The sequence below is a fragment of the Pezoporus wallicus genome, unplaced genomic scaffold, assembly GCF_028554395.1.
Source record: "Pezoporus wallicus isolate ANWC-B61680 ecotype Strahan unplaced genomic scaffold, APGP_CSIRO_Pwel_v1 contig_13721, whole genome shotgun sequence".
Lineage (NCBI taxonomy): Eukaryota > Metazoa > Chordata > Aves > Psittaciformes > Psittacidae > Pezoporus > Pezoporus wallicus.
The window spans coordinates 284463-304830 of NW_026640870.1; the positions used below are offsets into that span (position 1 = coordinate 284463).

The 20368-nt window shown below is 47.8% G+C and overlaps 1 protein-coding gene across 3 annotated transcripts in view; it reads right to left on the minus strand.

The window, feature by feature from the left end:
- The window catches only part of CACNA1H (calcium voltage-gated channel subunit alpha1 H), a 118009-nt gene that overhangs the window by 64154 nt on the left and 33487 nt on the right, over nt 1–20368 (minus strand). For all 3 annotated transcript variants that reach the window (XM_057420882.1, XM_057420881.1, XM_057420880.1), the window contains exons 6-8: nt 18286–18378; nt 15595–16384; nt 10390–10802 (exon numbers count right to left, since the gene is read on the minus strand). In XM_057420882.1, coding sequence (XP_057276865.1) covers nt 10390–10802; nt 15595–16384; nt 18286–18378 — 1296 coding nt within the window. The remainder of the gene's footprint in view (nt 1–10389; nt 10803–15594; nt 16385–18285; nt 18379–20368) is intronic.

Below are 20368 nucleotides of genomic sequence, written 5' to 3' on the forward strand. Positions count from 1 at the left end.
ACCCACGCTAGGTCCCCCTTTGGCTCTGCTCTGCTTTTCCCAGGTACTAAGTTGGACACAAAGACCTATAGGTCTTTCACAGCTACCTTGAGCCACATAGAGCCCGAACCCAAGTTCAGTGACCCTAGAGAGACACAGCTACAAGCCTTAAGGCTCTAACAAGACCACCTATACCAAGTACACTATTCCCAAGTCTATTTGATACATTTCAGATCAAAGCTCTATTTAAACAAAGGCCAAAAGCTATTTTGCCTTATTTAAGCAAGTGTCCATTAAAATCAACCAGCCTGGTCTTCAAACTTCAGACAATACACATGCAGGAGTAAGGAAGCTTACAGAAGCAGTGGGGGGGACTGAACAGCATGAAGGGTCCTTGCTCTTTGGAAGAGAGGCAGAATATCTAAGGAGAGGCAGAGCATCTATTCTTCAGCCCTGGTAATGGGACATCTGGTTTTAAGTGAAAACACAATAAATGGTACGGAGCACTGTCTACCTCCTGGTGAGTGCTCACTCCTGGGATTTGAACATATAGCTGCATCAAGTCTGGCTAGTGCCAACTTGATTCTTAAACTATTAAACTGTCCCCTCAGGCTCTGTATCCTGTATTTGCTGTGTATATTGTACAAGGGAAAAGAATTTGATTTGGGGTTTCAAGAATTTCAAACAAGGATATACAATTAGAGAGGTATTTGTTTCAGATGATGATAAATAACCCTGGACTGGAGAACCTCAGAAAATCTCTGCTCTTCACTTGGCTGTGATGACACAGTGTCTTCCGCAGGGCTGTTTTACATGCTTTCCCCAGAGCCCAAACTTGTTAACCTTCATTTCAGTGCATGTTTGCAGAGGAGTGACAGTTGCAGCCATAAATACAGCATTTAGATTTCATGCTATAGTTAAAAAATGAAATATGTATGAAACCTTCTGCTATTACACATGGACTAACAAGGGGGGGGAAGGAGTGGGAGGAAACCCGTAGCATTAAATCATTTCTGAAACACAAAAGGACTTCTGCAATCTCAGGTGGGAAACATCCGCTCCTCTGTTAGCTGCAGGGTCAGTGTTTGTCTGTTGGGCTCAGCCTGCCTGCTCATCACTCACTTGCAGATTAATCCCTGTTCCAGGAACAGGGAGAACTGTGCATGAGAAAGGAAGGAGCAGAAGCATGTCCTCAGCCATCAACCCCCCCCCCCCCCCCCCAACTACACCAAGGGAGTGATTTCCAGTACTTTGGGGGGGGGGGGGGGGGTATCTGTGTATGCTGCCACTGTGGCAGTGGGAAGGGAGGGATGTAAACATCATAATTCCAGCCTGAACCTTAGGAGATCCCAGTGGTATCCTAAAGAGGGGACAGAACGGGGAAAGAAGGGCAGGAAACATGAAGAGGAACAGGAATGCTGTTTTGGATTTGTTCAAAGACATATTCTATGATTCTATGTTGTCCTCAGAGGAAGTGAGAAGCCAGTCCCCCCTCACCTCTGGCTCTGGGGGCTTTCAGAGGCGTTCACAGCTCCTCAGCATAAACTGGGATTCCTGGCATTGAATCCCCCTGCGCTTCCATGCTCTGCAGTTCAGTCCCTTGCACTCTGGCACATGTCTCAGCTCCTACCTGCCAGACCTCCAGCATACCATATTAGCAGCTCTGCTTTAAAGACATTCCAGATGCTGACCTATTCTGCCAGCTTCGAGAGTCCTTAGCACAAGTGAGAGATCTTCTGCAATACAGCCCCCATAACACAGGCCATTTGCAATGAGATAATTGCCCAGCAACCCACGCTGCCTTTAGATGCTCTGCCGGAAACTGACTTACACAAAGGACTTTAAACTGTTTGTGCTCCCAGGCAGCAGTGACCAGTGATGAACAATGCTGATAGGGTTAAGTTTTGCCTCTGAACCCTTCACAAACAAAAAAGAAAACTGATTCTGTCCCTTATCCAGAAGCTCCTTGTGGTTTATTTCCTCTTACAGATTGGATTTGGAGCTGCAAAGCTCTGCCTTGACTCTGGATAAGTCTGAAAGCAAGGAGCAGCTGGGGGACAACAGAGCCAGGGCTTTTCTCCCCTGGTCCCATCACCAAGCTCCAGGTAGAGCTCATAGGAGCAGCCAGCACACTCTGGCTTCATAAACTACCTCAATCCAAACTAACAGTAAAGCATAGACAAGTCCATGTATAGTCATGGCGAGAGTCAGAGAACTACAGGATCCGTCTCTCTGCAGCAAAGTCAATTCCCTTTGGAGTATGTAAAATAAATAAAACACTTCTCTTTCTGCTGTTTTCTCCAGGGGCATTATAGCAAAGCTCTGGATTTGTCTGTGCTATGGGACAAATACAGGTTTGAATTTGTACAGGCATCAGGCAGGAGGGAAAACTGAGAGATGCCTTCACTGGGGGAAAGAAGCCAAGTGGTCTTCATTCCTCTTCCTCCTTAGTGGCAGACTCTCTCTCTAGCAGCTTTACCACTGATGCTACAAGGCCTGTGCACAGACTGTTTTTCCCAAATTGGGAGTCAGGCTGTCTTTAAGGCTGTAAACCAGACAGAGCAAACAAAAATAGAGCTTGAAAAGAATGCATGCAGGCATGCCAAAGCTCCTTCAGTTTGGAGTAAGAGTCTCACTCCTTTCAGATGCAGCTCTCTTGCCCACCTCTCAAAAGCATTTTTAAAAAAGCATCCTGATCTTGTAACAAAAGATCCAGGAGGAGGTTTCAAGGAGACATTTAAAGCTTCATTCATAATTCTGGAAAATCTCATTGTCCCAGCTGGAGAACCCTGGTTCAACCTGGAGGAAAATTCATGGCTCAGGTTGACAGCAGCAGTAAACATACAAGTTCATTTCCTTGCAGTGGTGGCTCTCCTCTGGTGGAAGGAGGCAGATTACTACCCTCAGCATCCTTAATCATTATTACCCTCAGCCTGCTGATGAGAACAGCCTCGTGGCTCTGAGGTGCCCAGAGAAGGCTGGTGTACAGGACACCTCAGCAATACCACTGAATCTCCACACACAGCTTTCTAAGTTGCCATCATTTCGTATGTACTGCCAAATACTAACCCCCTTTGCTCTCAGGTATAGCACGTCTGTCTTTTCTGCACCTTCCTGATATTTTCTCCATTAAATCTATCTTTAAGTCTTTCTGTACCTTCCAGGTTGACAGAGAAAGCATCCACAGGGAGTGACTGGAAATGCACAAAAGTATTAAATGAAATGTGACTATTTCCTTTGCCTCCTGAACCACCAATCTCTAGGTACCATTAGTCCTTGGCACAGCACCATCATGTACCACCCTCCTCATCCTCCTATCTGCATATCCCCTTGTGTTACACTCCTGTTGCATTTGGTTTGAATTTGGGCTGTAAACTCAATTTCACAGAGTCTACCTGCAACCTCCAGGCATAAAAGCCAGTGCCAGAAGTGCAATGTTCTGTTTCCACTGTTATTATTACTTGTAATAACACCTATCAGGCCCTGCCTGGGAGCCCCACATAGAGGGGGTGATGTACACCGTACAAAATGCAATCCTTGTCTTGTGGAACAAAAAAGCCAAGAAGACAAAAGATGGGCACAAACAAACTGGGGAAGTGTAAGGAAACAAGGAGACAGCCTCAGCTAACATGGGAGGTGGCATCCCTGGTAGTTGACCAGTTGCATCCTCCCTGAAGCTCCTGAGGCAAACCAAGCTGCTCCTTGCTTCCTGCCACTCCAGGGCATGATCCTCTCCAAGCCTTGCCTTAGCATGTTTTCCTGCCCCCATCAATTGGTTTGGCTGTCTCAATCTTTTGCATTTCCTCCTGTGCTGCTCTCTCCTAACCCTCTCTTGTCCCTGCAGCCCAGCTGCCTTTCATTAAGGCAGCCAGAAGGCTGGCAAGCTGCTGCCATGTGCAGTACCAAAGCCACACAGGCTGCTTGAGAGATCCAGCTATGGCCCTGCCTGTTTGCAGGCACCACGACGTCTCTGGAGCCAGTGAGCACAGCTGCCACGAACCAAATACTCGAGCTCTTCCTCCAACTTGCATCTTGTCATTGCTCAGGCAAGGTACTGCCAGTTAGAAAGGTGTTAGAGCAGGGAGCATGCTCACCCCAAAGCATGCTTACCTGATCAAAACCAATGTCCCCCTCCCCAAACCCACTCCCAGATGAAAAGCATTCAGCTGTTGGCCAGCAGGAAGGCATGGGCTCAATGCAACACCACACTCTTTGTTTGTAAAAGCCACCTACTTCATTACAGGCCCCCCTCTCAGTGCAGTTTCCCTTTGCAGAAAGTGAACACCCTGCTGTCCAGCTGTGTCAAGCCTCCCTGCCTTGGAGCACATTAGAGCCATTGTCAGCACAACATTTGAAGCTGGCTGCCCGTGGCTGTGATTTACGCACATTTCTGTGATGAAATGCAGCTGGCAAGTGCACTCTGCTTTCATTCTCGGGGCTATATTACACTTGGTTTATTTTACCTGCCAGTTGAAATGCAAACAATCTGTCTACATTCTATATATAGTCACCCGTTGCCATCATGTATGTTTATGAAGCATGGGGCTTTCATGGATTCAGTTGTGGAAGCCTTGCAGGGCACCGTGACTCTCAGCTGACTCACTGCATGACCCAGATGGAAGAAACACATCTAACGAGTCCTGCATGGTGTGGGTCTGTTACTGGTGCTGTGCAGATCTCCAGTCTCCATGCAAGAACTTATGCTGGGAAGCACATTACTATAATTTGCTTAAGAAGTCTCATCTCGGCAGATGTGATTTATATGGCCAATCCCTCAACACAGAGAACAACTAATGGCGTAAGTGAGGGGAAGGAACTGAATCATTGGTGGTAGTAAAACGTGCCTACAGTTCCCCTGGGAATTTCCTAATATTCTTCCCTAGGCTTATGAACACATCTATAGGAACCAGCTCAGACTGCAAATGCCCTTTGCAACGCCTAGCTCTGCTGTTCTCCTGATCTCCCCTGACTGCTCAGTATGTCAGCACTCGAATGAGTTATTACACTCAGTTTCTGTACTCTGGAGAGGTGCTGTTCCTGCCTGCTAGGAGGCAGAGGAATAGAAGGATCTCTAGTAGGCTTTCCCTTATATAGTAAAAAGAAATATACCAAGAACATATAATCCAACAGCAAGAAAACAGAGCAGTGGAGGAGCCAGTGAAATTACAGAAGAGAGCAAGAGAGAAGGCTCCATGAACACAACTCATAGTAGGCTACCCATAGGATGTGATTTATACCCTTTGCCATGACAGCAGACAATGATCTAGCCCTGAGCCAGGACACCTGGCTTTTAACTGCAAACGTTTGCCATCGCTGCATACTTTCTTACCTCTCATCCTTGAATCCCTCTAACACAGGAATGACACCGTGCCAGGTGTAAATGCTCCACATCTGAGCTGCTGTTGGCTCTGAGCAGAAGCCTTGCAGCCTGAACTGTGCAGAGGGGATGCTAGAATTGCCACCAGGTTTCTTAATGTCCTGACACAGTGGGTATATGCAGAAAAGGGGGCCTAGATAAAGGTGATGTGATCTTGGGGCACAGAAGAGGATGGGAAACACTCCTCTTTTTCCCAAGGTCACCAGGTAAAGTCCTTCGCTTCCAAGAGGGAAAGGCAGAATTCAGGTTACCACAAACTGTTTGTTGAATGAGGCAAATTTCTGTTGCTTTGGTCAGGAGACCCAGTGTGTATGGTCCTACCAAACCAACACTTGACAAAGACAACCTGGGACCTCAGAGAGGGAGCAGGTATCCGGCTGACAAAGCCCAAACACATAAACCAAAGCACTACTAAGGGCAGAAGGAGTCTCACATCATTTATGCAATAAGCACAAACACATGGGGCTGAATTTTCACACCCAGGCTGGGCTGAGGGAATCTGTTTGCTTCAAGTCCAGCCAATGTGTCAGTTCTTAAAATTGGATCATGCAAGTTGGAAGAGCAAACAAGTTTTGCTAGCTGAAAGTGAGAATTTCAGATCAGGATCATATTTTATTGACTCACAACTCAAAAGGAATTTAACAAATTTGCTTCAACCACTGCTGAAAGATTCTCCTCTGCTTTCTGACTAAGTGCTGAGCTTTCCACGCCAAAGCAATTTTTCAAGCCAAAATTGACAAATGCTAAAGGAGAACGCCACTGGAGAAGCTGGTTGCTACCTTAAATCACACAGAATTACTTTTACTCCATAAGAATAAAATGTGCTACTCAGAACCAATATTCTCTTACACTGATAAGCAATGGGCTGCTGGGTGCTCACCAAGGTCAGCTCCAACTACTCCAAAGACAGCTGCTCTGAACGAAACTCGCCATGGCTGAGGGATCAGAAAAGCAATTAAAAGCTCTTTGAACAGCAATAGCTTAGAACAAATACTAATTTGTACTTTTCTTCCGAGAAGTGAATATAAAATAGCATTTCTAGTGCCATTTGATGTAAATTGAGCTTTTTATGTGGAATCATTACAAGCATCAACAGCTACTTCTGCAAATTCCTCTGGGAAGCCAACTGGGGGTCTCTCCTCACGACTTAAACCAGAGGTCCTCATGGATGAATTCAGAGCTCATCCTTCTGCAGTTATAACATTAGCATCTCTCTTGGATAAATGAACAGGAATCTGCCCTTGTACTGGACAATCAGGGAGCTGGGAATCAAGGCAGAACAAAGAAACAGCAATTATTTCTTCAGACCACTCAGTGAAGCACGCACAGGAGCTGACTCTGAGACAAAAAAGCATTAGCTTTCAGTGACAGAGAGGCACTTGGAAACAACAGCTCCTGAAACAGGACCTGCCTGCACCAGTCATTTCTCCCCACTCTCCCAAAGACATGGGAGAGGTCATGCTTTTGGAGTGCACTGCTCCTGCTTGGTTGCTGCAGTGCTGTGGCACATTCTCAGATACTCTGGAGAGTTGTCAGCTGCAGTGAATGTGTACCAAATCATCTGATGTACTGACATGGTCTGGAAAATTAATGCAAAGATTGCCTTCTTCTTTGTACTTGGCTTTCTTCATCCGTGGGAGTGCTTATTTGTGCTGGAGAGAAACAAATAAATAAGTAAAGCACAAGAGCAGAGGAAAAAGAAATAGGGAACTCCAAACCAGGCAATTAACCTCTGAAATACCAGTTTGGCTGCTGCTAACTGAAAGCATCATGTAAACTCCTAATCACCAGCCATGTGCAGCTTGGCAGCTGGAGCCAGAGCTGGTGTTAACCCCATGGATGTGCTCTGCAGGATTGCTGCTAGTGACTAAAGTCCCAAAGAAACTTGCTTCCCATCATCAGCTGCCTCCTGCTACCCAGATCTCCTGTCACAACCCAGCTGTGCTGCCATGAAATCTTCAATCTGCCTCCGAGGAGAGCAGGACTGCTAAAGGACAGCCCTGTACAAAGCAGTTCTAGCATCAGCTCATCTTTCCCAGGAGTCTAAGAGCTGCTACAGTGGTCATAACCTTAGCCATAGGACAGGACCCTGCCTAAACAGGCATGGATTAAATTAAGTGCATTCAATTATTCTTAACAATAAATTCAGAAATCATTAATTTAATAAATTACTATTATCAAATTAAATAAAGTACATTAAATGGGGCGGTGCCAGCAATGTTAGCCAAGAGCAGGCAGAGTAACCATGTGAGCAGACTGCTGCAAGCTTCAAATTCCCATAAAAACACATATTGAAGCCTTGAGGGGATTTGGACATAGATCTCTCTCATTCATCAACATAACATCCAGGACTGCAGCGATGCAGAAACAGATCATCTTCCTGTTTTGTCAGCCAAGTTCTCTACTACACAACATACCCACTTGCCCTGTGGCTACAAGCAGTAAAGCCCACAGAGTTTTGCCTCCAGCCTGGCACTTTGCGACCTCGATTTCCTCATCCAAAAGATACGGACAGTAATGCTCGATTGCCTCAAGAGGGCTCTGTGAGACTTCTCTGCAAAGCGATGCTATGCCCCGGGATGAAAGGCAAGATAACGCAGCAAGGACTAGCACTGCTCTATCTTCTACACCATATGTTGTTCAGTACCCTTCAACCCCTCCCACACGCACGGAGGACTGATGCCTTGCCTTTGAATAGCACTTGGGGAATGGCCTTCAGGCTGGCCCTTAGGAGGTGGAGGAGACTATGATAACATCCACATCTGGTGGAAAGGCTCACACCTTGTAACACCTGCTCTGAGCAGAGATACGGAGTGACTGGGCAGCATCCATCACGCGCTAACCTGAAAGCTGTGATTAAACTGTTTTTTTCCTGGCAAGGATCATGACATACCCCAAACCAGCCATTCTCACCTCCCCTCCAACCCAGCACCCCATTGTGGGCTCATGACAGCTTCACTCCGCTGTCTCTTGCTCATCTCCACACAAAGCCAGCCCCTCGCTCTAAGTCTTGCAGTCAGTTCTCACATGAGGAAGGCTGCAGGGTCTGAAATCAGCCTGGTTTGCTCACAGAAGGCCCAGACTTTCATGCCACACAGTCTGGGAGCCCAGAGCCATTTTCTCTTGCTTTTGGATAGCTCTGGCAATGCCAGAGCTCACTTTGTTGACAAGACAGGGCTCAGGTGAGGTGTTTCAAAGCTGGGCTTTGACAGCTCCACGCTTGTTACCCCACTGTGACCAGAGAAACTTTGCAGCCAGGCACACGGAGGAACTTTAACAGGTTCCACTTCAAAATCCCTCCCTTTTTATTGGGCCCACGTCAGGCAGTGCCTGGGAGCAAAGCTGGCGGGAGGCTGATGCTCCATAGCCAAAAGCTTCAGAATCTTTACTGCCATTGGCTTTGAGATGGTTTAAAGCAAATCTTTTACAAGGTAAAATCCAACATAAACCTGCTGGCTACAGTTTTCCTTTGTTAGCAGCAAGGATGTAATTACCACGATTTACCTTTATATGAGTGATTGTGGACAGACTGCATGTGATCCCTGGGCTTTCTTACTACTGCCTGCCTAAGGTTTTCCCCTAGCACCCGTCATGGCAATATCCAAGGACTGACAAAGCTGTATCTTCCTGACAAAAGGGTATCCATGCAGAAATGGAGCTGCCTCAAGATATGAATGCTCTATTCAAAGGCTACTGACAAGGTATATTCCCTAGTTTTAAAACTTGTTGTGGAACAACTAACCAGGCAGAAAGCTGACGGCGACAGCTATTTCTTTGTTGGGTTTGGACTCTCTCTGCAGTTAGTGTGAACTAATTCATTGTTGCCCAGCTAAGGTTCATGTGTTTTAACTGAGTACTTGCTTTTCTGAAAGAAACCATCTCAGATAGCACAGAATATGGGGGTTTAAAGTACACAAGTGGAGAGAAAATATAGTAGCAGCACTCTGGAGGATTCTTTCCCATGGATCCATGCAGGACTTAACACTGGGAAATGGAGAAGAAAATGAGAGCCTCTTTGTCCTGCACCTTTGGTATTGTGGTACAGAGCACTTTGGTACTTTGTCTGCCATTCCTCCTCACTCCTGAGCAGACAGAGCAAGGCCAAGAGGAGGAATAGCTTTATAAATAACCTTGACCAGGTCGTGATCCTGCAATGGAGATTTTGGGGGAGCAGTGGATGAACCTTTGACTATCCTTCTCACAGAAGAGCAGTATGAGGACCTCCTGGCCCCACTGGGATGCACTTCCTGCACCTGATACAGAGGTGGCATGAGAAATCCCAGAACATATCCTGAAAAAAGAGTTGAAAACAACCAGTTTGTCCAAGAAAGAAAAGCCCAGGAAAGCATTGCTTTCCCCAGAGTGACCAACTGGAGATACTCAGAGGACTCACATCCCTCTCATTGCACAGCCCCTCACGCTCTCATCAGCCAGCAGCAAGGATAACTTGTCTTCAGCTATCAGCACTGCTTTCTGCCATCGCCATGTTCAGACTAATACTGCGAACAGCATGATTTCTCTTTCCTCCCTCTGAACGCTTAAAAAAGAGACCTACCTGTACCCTACATGATCAAATCACAAGTTTTGAAGCCTTCAGAGGGAAACTTCCTTTCTCCTTTGTAGCTTTCAGCATTGCCTGATAGTTTAAGTCTTTATCTAAAGGTCCAGGATCAAAGAAGGAACGTCTACATGGGTTATGTGCACGACAAGGTCCGCTGTGGACCACTACCAGTCCGAAGGGGTACTTCCACCAGAACAACTCACACTTCTATGAATAATACACAGCAGACAGCTTAATCAGTCAGGCTTTGAGCCATGTCCTAACACACACAAGGCGCTGCCAGCCGCCTTTCTGCACACAGGAGGATGCTCCTGCTCATCACACACCTACAGCGTCAAGGCCTCAGCCCCATTTAGCGTTCCCAAATTGCATGCGAAGTGCTTGCTGCTCCTCTGGCATGGCTTTGACAGAGTCACCCCAAAACATCACACTGTCACTGAAGCCCTTGAGGCTCTTCAGGCCAGACACTCACCTGCTCGTGGTACTCAATGCCCATGCTCAGCGTGTTGATGAGAATGGCGATCATAATCCCCCGGTTGAAGTACTTGCTCTCCACGATCCTCTTCAGCTTGCTGCCGAAAGCCTTCCACAGGCGCGTGACCTTGTTCCTCTCCTTGGGCTTCTTCTTCTTCCTCCTCCTCCTGCCCCGCTGCTGCTGGAGCTGGTCCCTGTGGTCGCCGTGCCGCAGGTCCTGGGTGAACTCGTAGACGCCATTGCTGTCGGAGTCGCAGGAGTCGGACTCACTGAAGGCGAACTCGGGGTCCTCCAGGAGGCTGGCGCAGAAGGGGCAGTCCTGCAGCTCGCAGGTCAGGCTGCCGCCGGGCGGGCTGGGCAGGGGGCAGGCAGCGCTCAGCCCCGACAGCCGGCTGGGGGTCCGCCGCAGGCCTGCAAGGGGAGACAACACCGTGAGCCACCTCATCCCTCAGCATGGCGGACAGCCCCGCTTCCCAACTCAACATGGCGGACAGCCTCGCTTCCTAACTCAACATGGCGGACAGCCTCGCTTCCCAACTCAACATGGCGGACAGCCTCGCTTCCTAACTCAACATGGCGGACAGCCCCGATTCCCACCTCAACATGGCGGACAGCCCCGTTCCCCACCTCCACATGGCGGACAGCCCCGTTCCCCACCTCCACATGGCGGACAGCCCCGATTCCCACCTCAACATGGTGGACAGCCCCGATTCCCACCTCAACAGGGCGGACAGCCCCGCTTCCCAACTCAACATGGCGGACAGCCCCGCTTCCCGCCTTAACATGGCCAACAGCCCCGCTTCCTAACTCAACATGGCGGACAGCCCCGCTTCCCACCTCAACATGGCGGACATCCCTGCTCCCCACCTCAACATGGCAGCCAGCCATGGCTTGTCCGGAGCAGCTTCTGCCACGTCCTCAAATAAGCCTTTGGTACACCCTTTAACCATCCATCTTACCAAGAAGTTCTTGCTTTACAGCATCTTTCCCTCTCGCCAAGCCTTAACACCCACCCCATCCATGGACATGGTGATCCTGCCCCTCTGCTCTGCTCTCGTGAGACCTCACTTGGAGCATTGTGTGCAGTTCTGGTGTCCTCAACATAAAAAGGACACGGAACTGTTGGAACAAGTCCAGAGGAGGCCACGAGGATGATCAGGGACTGGAGCACCTCCTGTATGGAGACAGGTTGAGAAAGTTGGGGCTGTTCAGCCTGGAGAAGAGAAGGCTGCGTGGAGACCTCATAGCAGCCTGCCAGTATCTGAAGGGGGCTATAGGGATGCTGGGGAGGGACTCTTCATTAGGGACTGTAGTGATAGGACAAGGGGTAATGGGTTAAAACTTAAACAGGGGAAGTTTAGATTGGATATAAGGAGGAAGTTCTTTACTGTAAGGGTGGTGAGGCACTGGAATGGGTTGCCCAGGGAAGTTGTGAATGCTCCATCCCTGGTGGTGTTCAAGGCCAGGTAGGACAGAGCCTTGGGTGCCATGGTTTAGTGTGAGGTGTCCCTGCCCATGGCAAGGAGTTGGAACTGGATGACATTAAGGTCTGTTCCAACCCAAACCATTCTGTGATTCTATGACATGGTGCTGAGGGGCTGCTCTCCACAGCGCTCAGCAGCCATTTTGTGCTCTGCTGCTGAGGGAAGACAGAGTGGCGCACCTCCCGCTTACAATTAGTTCTGATTATCTCTGACCAGGCTAACGTCATTAGTGGTGATCTGAGCGCTATCAAGCTGCTACACCCAATTTAGCTAGCACTTCCATTTAGCTAATAATGAGGAGGGAGAAATGGACCAGAAGTGGCTACAGACCGCGGATCACAGCTTGGGAGAGTCACGTAGTCCTTTCAGTCTCCTTCTTCCCTCCTTCAGCCTTTAATAAAGCTCAGGTGGATTCTTTGCTGGAGGCAAGGAGAGCGTTCAGGGTGTTTTAAAAGCAAACACGTTGCCACATGTTCTGCGGTGTGAGGAGAAAGGTGGACTGCCTGCATGGAGCCTGGGTACAGGGATGGTGAGGCCAAGTGTGATGAGGATGGTTTGGGTGGAACGGGAGCTGGGTTTTGTTTCTTCACAGTTAGCACCTAAATTCTTAGTTCCCTCCTATTTGGAAGCAGATAGTAATGACAGAAAAACCACAACATGAATGCAATACTGTGAGAATGGGATCCTTCCTATAAAACGCCATTCAGGCATCAATGAAAGCTTTCCTTGAGATGCAAGGAAATAGGGTAAGGAGACAGTTTTCCCCTCTAACATGCCCGTGTCTGAAGGTTGGATGGGGGCACTTGGATCAGTTTTGGGGAGACCAAGCAAAAGGCAATGGATGCTCCTGGCTCTGGGCCCAGGAGCTTGGAGCAATCCCAGCAGTAACACTGCTGATTTCAGCTACTCCTGCCTGAATACCTCTTTCAAGAGAAAGCAGCAAACAAAAGCACCCCATTAGCTTGAAAACGGGGTTGTGACAAGAGGCAAAATGCCTTTTCCTTGCCTGAATGGCACTCAGGTTATCACTGGCCTTCAAAGCAGCCTTGCAGGAGAGGACCATCCTCCTCCTGGTTATTATAGCCAGGGCACCAGGAGGATCAGAAGCAGTTGCCCCCTTACTCAAGCTTCAAGCAGCACCACGCATTAACAGGGCATTTCTAATGAGGACCCATCTGACAAGGGAATGCCGCAGCCCAGCCATTGCGGTGTAGACAGCAGAGGTAGCGGGCTTTGCCAGACGTCTTTTAATGCTATCAAAGTGTTAAAAATCATCTGAAAAACACTGGCGCCGCAGATGTCTTCAAAATACCAGAGTCTCCTTGGCTGCCTGCTAAAATAACCTCGCAGCATTGCAGGGCACGAGAACGGGGAGGAACAGGCTGTACTTTAGGCTGTTCGATTCCACAACAAAAGAAGGGAAGAGAATACTCTCTCCCACAGTTGCATCCTTCCCAGCGGACACCAACCTTGCCTCCAGCTGGGGCTGAGAGTACCCTGGCTGCAAAAGCCTCCTTAATGCTCTTGGTTATCACTTGTGTGCTCTCCTTGCACAAGTCTTGCAGTGAACAGACCCCATTTGTTGATTTGTAAGAATAGAGAGAGGATTAACTGAAATAACTCTTTTTTTGCCCAAAGAAGCTGAGTCCAGGAGGGCTGGGTGAGCTTGTGAGCATACCTCGCCTTCCCCACTGAGCACAGGGTAGGGTGTTAACATGGCTCCAAGGCTGGGATGGAGAAACATGAACCAGGAGCTGTGCCTGGCAGAGCTACATGCTCAGGAGCTTGCTTATTTGGCACTTAAGATCTTCCTGAAGCCTGGAAGAGGCATCCATCAGCCCTGCGATACAAAGGGGGTTGCGATGCAGAAGTGAATCCTGTTGGTGTGGTGGAGGGGGAAGAAGGGCCTGGAAAAAGCCATGAAGGGGAAGAGCTGGGCATGGACACACTGTGTGACAGGGTCTCCAGATGGACCTGGCTGCCTTGCTTCTCTTCTCAGCCCCTGTGCTCCTCAGGGTGCCAGATAAGCTGCTGCTCTCCAGCCAAGAGCTGTGGCATGCACCCTTTCCCCTAGATCTGAGCACACTTCTGAGAGAGACAAAACAATTTCAGGAGATCTGTTTAAAGCATTTTGGCATCCTCTGGCCTGAAATACCTCTGTAAAAAGAGGATACCGTGCATTATTAATAGCAACTCCATCTAACCATCGGCTTTTAAAGAAACACCACGGGCTATGCGAGAATCTCCTAAGTTAGTGAAGTGCCCCTGAAGTTGGGGCTGAGATCTGGGGCTTTCTTCTCCTAAAGAGGTCCCCAGCAGCAGATCCCCTTGGAAGCATGAAGAACCAAACCTCCGACTTGAGGAGCTCTTTTGCTCATCCTTGCTTTCCCAGACGTCTGCAGAGCCTGGGCTTTTAGCTCAAGGTACATACGCATCCTCCTAACAACCACCATTAACACAGTGCAAGATGAACCAGTGATTCATATAAAGCCTTTGCTGAACAACAGAAGAACGCTGCAAACTAACCTCGCCCCCTCCTGCCCTCCTGCTAAGCTCCCAAGCCTAGAGAAACGTTGGCTGAAGGCAGTTTTTATAAACAAACCACTTTACCCTTTTGTCTGGTTGCTTAAAAAGTAACATAATAAGAAAATGAACAAAGACGAGCCATCCAACCTCTCTGGCAAAGCAACCTTTACTGTGACCCCCCCCAAGCTAGGCTTGGTATTTTTTCAGCACATACATCACTAGGAGAAATATTTGTGTCCATGCACACACAGATAAACAGTTTTGGAAAACACTGGAAAAAAACAGATGACGGCTTTGCCTTAAAGAGATTAGAAAAATAGAAGAGAGGCTTTTTGGACTTTTTACTGTTTGAGGGCTTCAGACTCTATTTTTCATCCTTCAGCTCCAGCCAGGAGAACTGGAAACATTTTGCAAAACAGAAACCTAAGCGTTGCTTACAATCACAACTCCAGCAGTGGGTGATTTATACGTGAAGGGAGAGAAAACTACACTAACAGTGCTGCTGCCTGCACACACAGGGGTGGGACAGAGGTACGAAAGAATCACCGAGATGCTCCTCATTCATTCAGATGGAACAGAGCTCCAAATCTGCAGTAACAATCAGTCTTACACTTCTGCTCATAGGGAAAGATGGGAAGGAAAGCTTGAGACCCGTAGCTCTGCTACGCTCCTGCCCTCACATGCATCCTCTGAGGACTAGCACAGAGCAAGACCCTGCACTGACAATGGGTCTGCCTCCAAACCTTCTCCTTGCCAAGGAGAAACTCAGAGGCACAGAGTCCCATCAGAGCAGAACTAAGGGTTTCTAGAAATGTCTGAGTTCTTCCAGTGCCTCCCTATTTCAAACTTCTTACATCTCCCATACCTTACGCTTCTCCACCAGCTTCCACCCGCTCTTCCCTTTCAGGGTACCATTTCCCAGCAGCTAGGGTTGCTCTGCTGCAGGGCTACAGCCAGCAAGTCCTTCATCTACCACAGATGTAATTCCAGGGGCTGCATAGATCAGTTCTTGGGTGGGAAGAAAGGGAGAACCTCCAGAATATCACTAAGCACATAAGAGGAGCTCAAAAACACACACTTTGTAACTACAGGAAAGAGGCCTCCAGCAAAGGCCTCTTAACACCATAACTCTTGAGCAATTTGCCCATTCCCCATTTTTCCTAAGCAATAAACATCAGTTTGTTTGTCCTTACCATGTTCTCCTACCAGTTGCTGTAGCTTCCCATAAGAATCTGTGCCCAAAGTTACAGGGCTATTAACCACAGCCACAGGTGAATTGCCATTCTTCTTTCCCTTGGGAACTGGAACAGAACTGGCTTTGCTAGTTGGAGAAGGCAGGATAGTAGGATAGTTCATGTTGCCATGGTTGGAGAGTCCAGCAGTCAGTTTAGTGCTCGCAGGAGCATTGGAAGACTTACAGTTCACTTGTGGTCCTTCAACATGACAGTCTGCATGGTAAATGCTGTGCACGGACTCCGAATCTGGAGGAGGAGCAGGGCTCTGCAAGTTGGGCGATGGAGGAGGAAGCATCAGTTGGCCTCCAGGTTTCATGACCTTGAGCTCCAAGTCGCAGATCTCAGGGTTGGAGCGTGGCCCCCGAGGGCTCCCATTGCTGATGTGGTAGTGATGGTGGTGGTGGTGATGGTGATGGTGGATGAGGTGGTGGATGGAGGTGATGCGCTTTTTGCCTCGGTGGCTTTGCCCGTTCGTGGTGCTGTTTGGGTTCACTTTTTTCCGGCGCTTACTCTGCCAGTTATTGTAGAGACGTATCGTCCGTCGCTTCACCTTCCTGAAGATGTGGCAGATGTACTTGAGCAGCTCCTCGTAGCAGCTACCTGGCTCTGAGAAGCTGGCAATTGTGCTGTCGTTGGAGAGATACCGGGCCCGCTGCTCCTGCATCAGCTGGTTCTCCCGCTGCTTTGTTTCAGAAAACTGTGTTGCTATCACAACCAGGCACAAGTTAATCATAAAGAAGGAACCGACCTGGAGAAAACACAGGGAAAGGAATTAGCAGGGCCTTTACAGAGCACGACACGTTCTTCACCACCGTATGCTGTCTGGACTTGAAGTGCGGTTCTCAGAAATCTTGAGATTTCCAAACACGCCAAATCTCAGGGTCTGCTCACCAAATGTTTTGTCAACATGTGCCTGAGCTGCTAAATTTGCTCCTAAGCCATGTTAAGTTATTTTGGCAATGGCAAAGAAAGATGTTAACAATAGCCTTCACCACTTTCCCCCCTCAACAGTGATGACATTTGCTACTAACGCAGGGTGTACGAAACACAACACAAACAGATTTTCTAGGGAACACTCAGCCAACCTGCAAGGAAAGATGGTCTGAAGCCCAATTTGTGCTGTACTGAAACTGCCTCTTCTCTTCCTCTATCACTTCACACCCTGGCATAGCATGCCATTGTTTTGAGGAGCACAGGCAAGGTCCATGTATCTGTGACTTTGTACTCTTGCATCTCTCTGACACAGAGAAATGCATCTCCGGGATGCTCTTTGAGAGGTCTAATTTATTGTCTGGTTGAGTTGATGTGTTCTTGGGTGATACCAGGTTTTCAAAACAAAGTCCCAAGGACAAGAATGTGAAGTGGCCTAAGGCTACATCTTTCCCTCAGCTGCTGAGCCCACAAACTGGTTCTTCACCACTTGGGTTCAAGAATCAGCCAGGGGAAAATGTCAACTATTCCCATCAGAGAATCAGTGTCCTTAGGCGTGAAAGGGACTGACGTCAAGAAAGTGCCACTGTCTACATGGCCAAACGTCTCTGCTCTGCTCAGTAGGAAACACATGGATTTAATCTGGACCATTGTCTGGTGAATCCTCAGGGGAAGCCACAGGGAGATGGTTTGCAGTGCTTTTCTCCAGTTTGTAGTATCAGCCTGGATACTGTTTGAGAAGCAGCAAGGGTGCCATTCCCAGCTCCAAGCGACTTGGAGGTTAGTCACCTTCTGGCTTTTCTGCAAGGATCCATGTGTAGAGAAGGGCTCAAAAGAGTGGAGCATAAATCTCTACTGTGCATGGCCTATTGCTAAAAGCTCAAAAATCACTGGCTTTAGAATGCTGTTCATTACTGGGAAACTCACACTGCTCTGATCCATGCCTTTCCCACTGGTGGTAGGAGCTGTGGTGGTTTGACTTCCCAAAGCCTTCAAAACCGCACTAACTAGGATAGGGTTATGTATGAAGAACATCCAGCCACAAAAGCACTTCGAAGTGCCTCTATCCCATGTCCTGCCTGACATCTACACAATACTTTTCCCTCTGCTCTCCTCTTGACTTAAATCCTTAACTTTTCCACAGATGTGGACCCCTGGAGAAGGTCGTGCCCATTGTGAAAGAAAGAACCTTGCTAACACAGAATGGCAGCTTCTGAAGACAACCTCCAGCACCTCCAGTGAATAACACTTTGCACTAAAAGACCCCAGCAAGGTGCACTGCTATTAGCACTTATTCAAAGGGCTCAGCTGAAGTTCAACAGTTTGAAGGCCCTTCATTGAAATAAGGTGTCCTCTGGGCCACTGAGGAGACTAAAGGAAGAAAAGCTACAGCCTCTCTGCTTTTTGTTCTGTTAGCAATTGCTTGGCCAAGGCACAAGAGTTAGGACGCATCAAGGTAACAAGACCAAGACTGGGGACAGTAAGAGGGACCATATGGCTTGACAAGCTGTGGCAATGCATCACATGTGACACTAAAGAGGGCTGTTGTAGCCAATATTTTGTCCCTGCAGTACTAATCACAACCTGCGTGATTATGCTTTATGGCAGGAGGAAGGTCTCCCACTCTGAATCCTGGCTGGCACTCCTCTGTGAAAAGCCCAGGGAACAGCTTTACCCCACAAGGACAAGGAACGGGAGCAACTCACAGTTCATACTTACTATTATAAGCAATATAAAATATATAAAATTGTAAAAAGAATGTGCATCCATCACATAATACATGATGTCAACCCATCCTTCCAGGGTTATAACCTATGGGAAGACAGAGAAAGAAAGTGTAAGAACAAGTCATCCAAAAAGCCAGTAAACATCAGTCTTCTGACAGTGCCTGGTACTCAACACTCCACAGCATCTCTCAGGATCCATCCAGACCTGCTGCACTTCTCACAGTTGGCTTAAGACAGCAGCAATGTGTGACCAAAAGACTGGCCTGAGATTTCTACAGGAACTGGTATGATTAAAATAATAAAGCATTACAATAAAACACCTGAAACACTGGTTCTGAGCCAGTGCAGAGAAATTCCAAGGGGGGATTATAAACAAAAAGAGCCTCTCTGTGCAGAGATCTGGGCTTTTACCTTAGCTCCTGGTTTTGTAACGCTACCCATAAAATTCCTAAGTTTTAAAGTCAATTTTGTTCCTGTAAAACCAATTTCTTTGTGATTGCTACTGGCTCACCGTTACAACTGCATCGCCAATATTGTAGTAGGAAAGCATGTGAATGGAAGAGAGCTGCTTTAATTAAATGTAGAATTGATTTCATACTCGTTTTCGCAGTCTTCCTTCCACTAGAAAAGAAGCTGAGGATTTAATTAACACCACGCAGGCTGTGTGCAGAGCAAAGCAAATTTTGCCATGTAATTTACACTTTTTATTTAGCTAAAACATACCAAACCTCTAGTGCTAGCCTGCTACCAGTCCTAGAGCTGAAATTCCAGCACAATTCCCATCAAAATCAAAGCTCCTGTCTGAATTTACTTACACTGATGTACCCTGTTTGTTACATATACTGTGAGCCTTGGCGGTCCCAGCATAAACCTGGAATTGCCACCTGCCTTCAATTTCAGTGGCATCAGTCCTGGTTTAGACCCTGTTTGAGTGGAGGACCTGTGAATTAGCTTGCTGTGACCAAGACAAGGATCAAGAGTCATCAACGCAGAAGACTTTCTATGTGGTGTGTACAGAAAAGCAGATCCATAAAGCGCTTGACATTGAAGCCCTGACTAAAACAATGTTCTTGTCACACCTGGAGCACCAGGGCAAAACACTTGCAGGGAAGTCAGACATGAAGCCTTGCCACTTTTCTCCTGTTTTTTTACCCAAGGAGCTGGAAGAAGCTTCTAGATATGGATCTTTGGTATATGATCACATCAGCACTCACAGGTTTCCTGTGAGCACCTTGCATCAGCTCATGGGTGCTGGAAGCAAAGCACGACCTAGTCTTAAGCATTATAGAATCATACTCATGATTCCTCTCATGCTGAAGTCAAACATGGTGATGTTTCATCAAGTTTTCAAGCCCACTTCCCACGTTGAAGCACGCACAACTTGACACCCACCATGCACCTGAGTGAGAAGCTGCCAGTGAACGCAGCTAAAACCAATAAACATGAACTGCCAAGCAGCAGGTGAAAATTGTCTCTGCAGCTGTATGGTTGTCACCATTGCCAATGACTTTGAGTAGTCAGGTCTGATGAGATGCTGGCTGCATTTACACAAACTACACCCACCTCTCCTGCTCCTCATCACATGCATTCCTATCACATCCTTTCTGCTGGTTAGCGATACACAGGTATCAGACAGGAATGCTACACTTCCAGTGGCGTGGGTTTAACAAAACCAATGCTTTTGGCCAACGTGAATGCCAGAGAATAATCTGTGGTAGAATGTTTTCAGCAATAGACGCATTCTTTTTTGTCTGGAGGCAAGTGCTGTTATTCACCCTGGAGCCTGAGAAGGGGTTAAGACACAGGCAGTAATCAGTCTGTTCAGTGGTGTGAAACCAGCAAGCAATCAAACTGGAACTGCCCTTTTCTGCCTTTCCTTTAACATGGCTGAAACATTTATAGAGAGCAAAGTTCTTTTCGGCTGCATCCCTTGCCTGTGTGGGCTGTGCACAGCAAACGATCGTCTCCTGCACCCACTGCCTGTTTAGGTTCATGGAGCAACTGGACGGATCGACTGGGAGGTGACACAAGGCTAAACCAAACCACTGCCAACTACCTATGAAACAGCCTCCTCT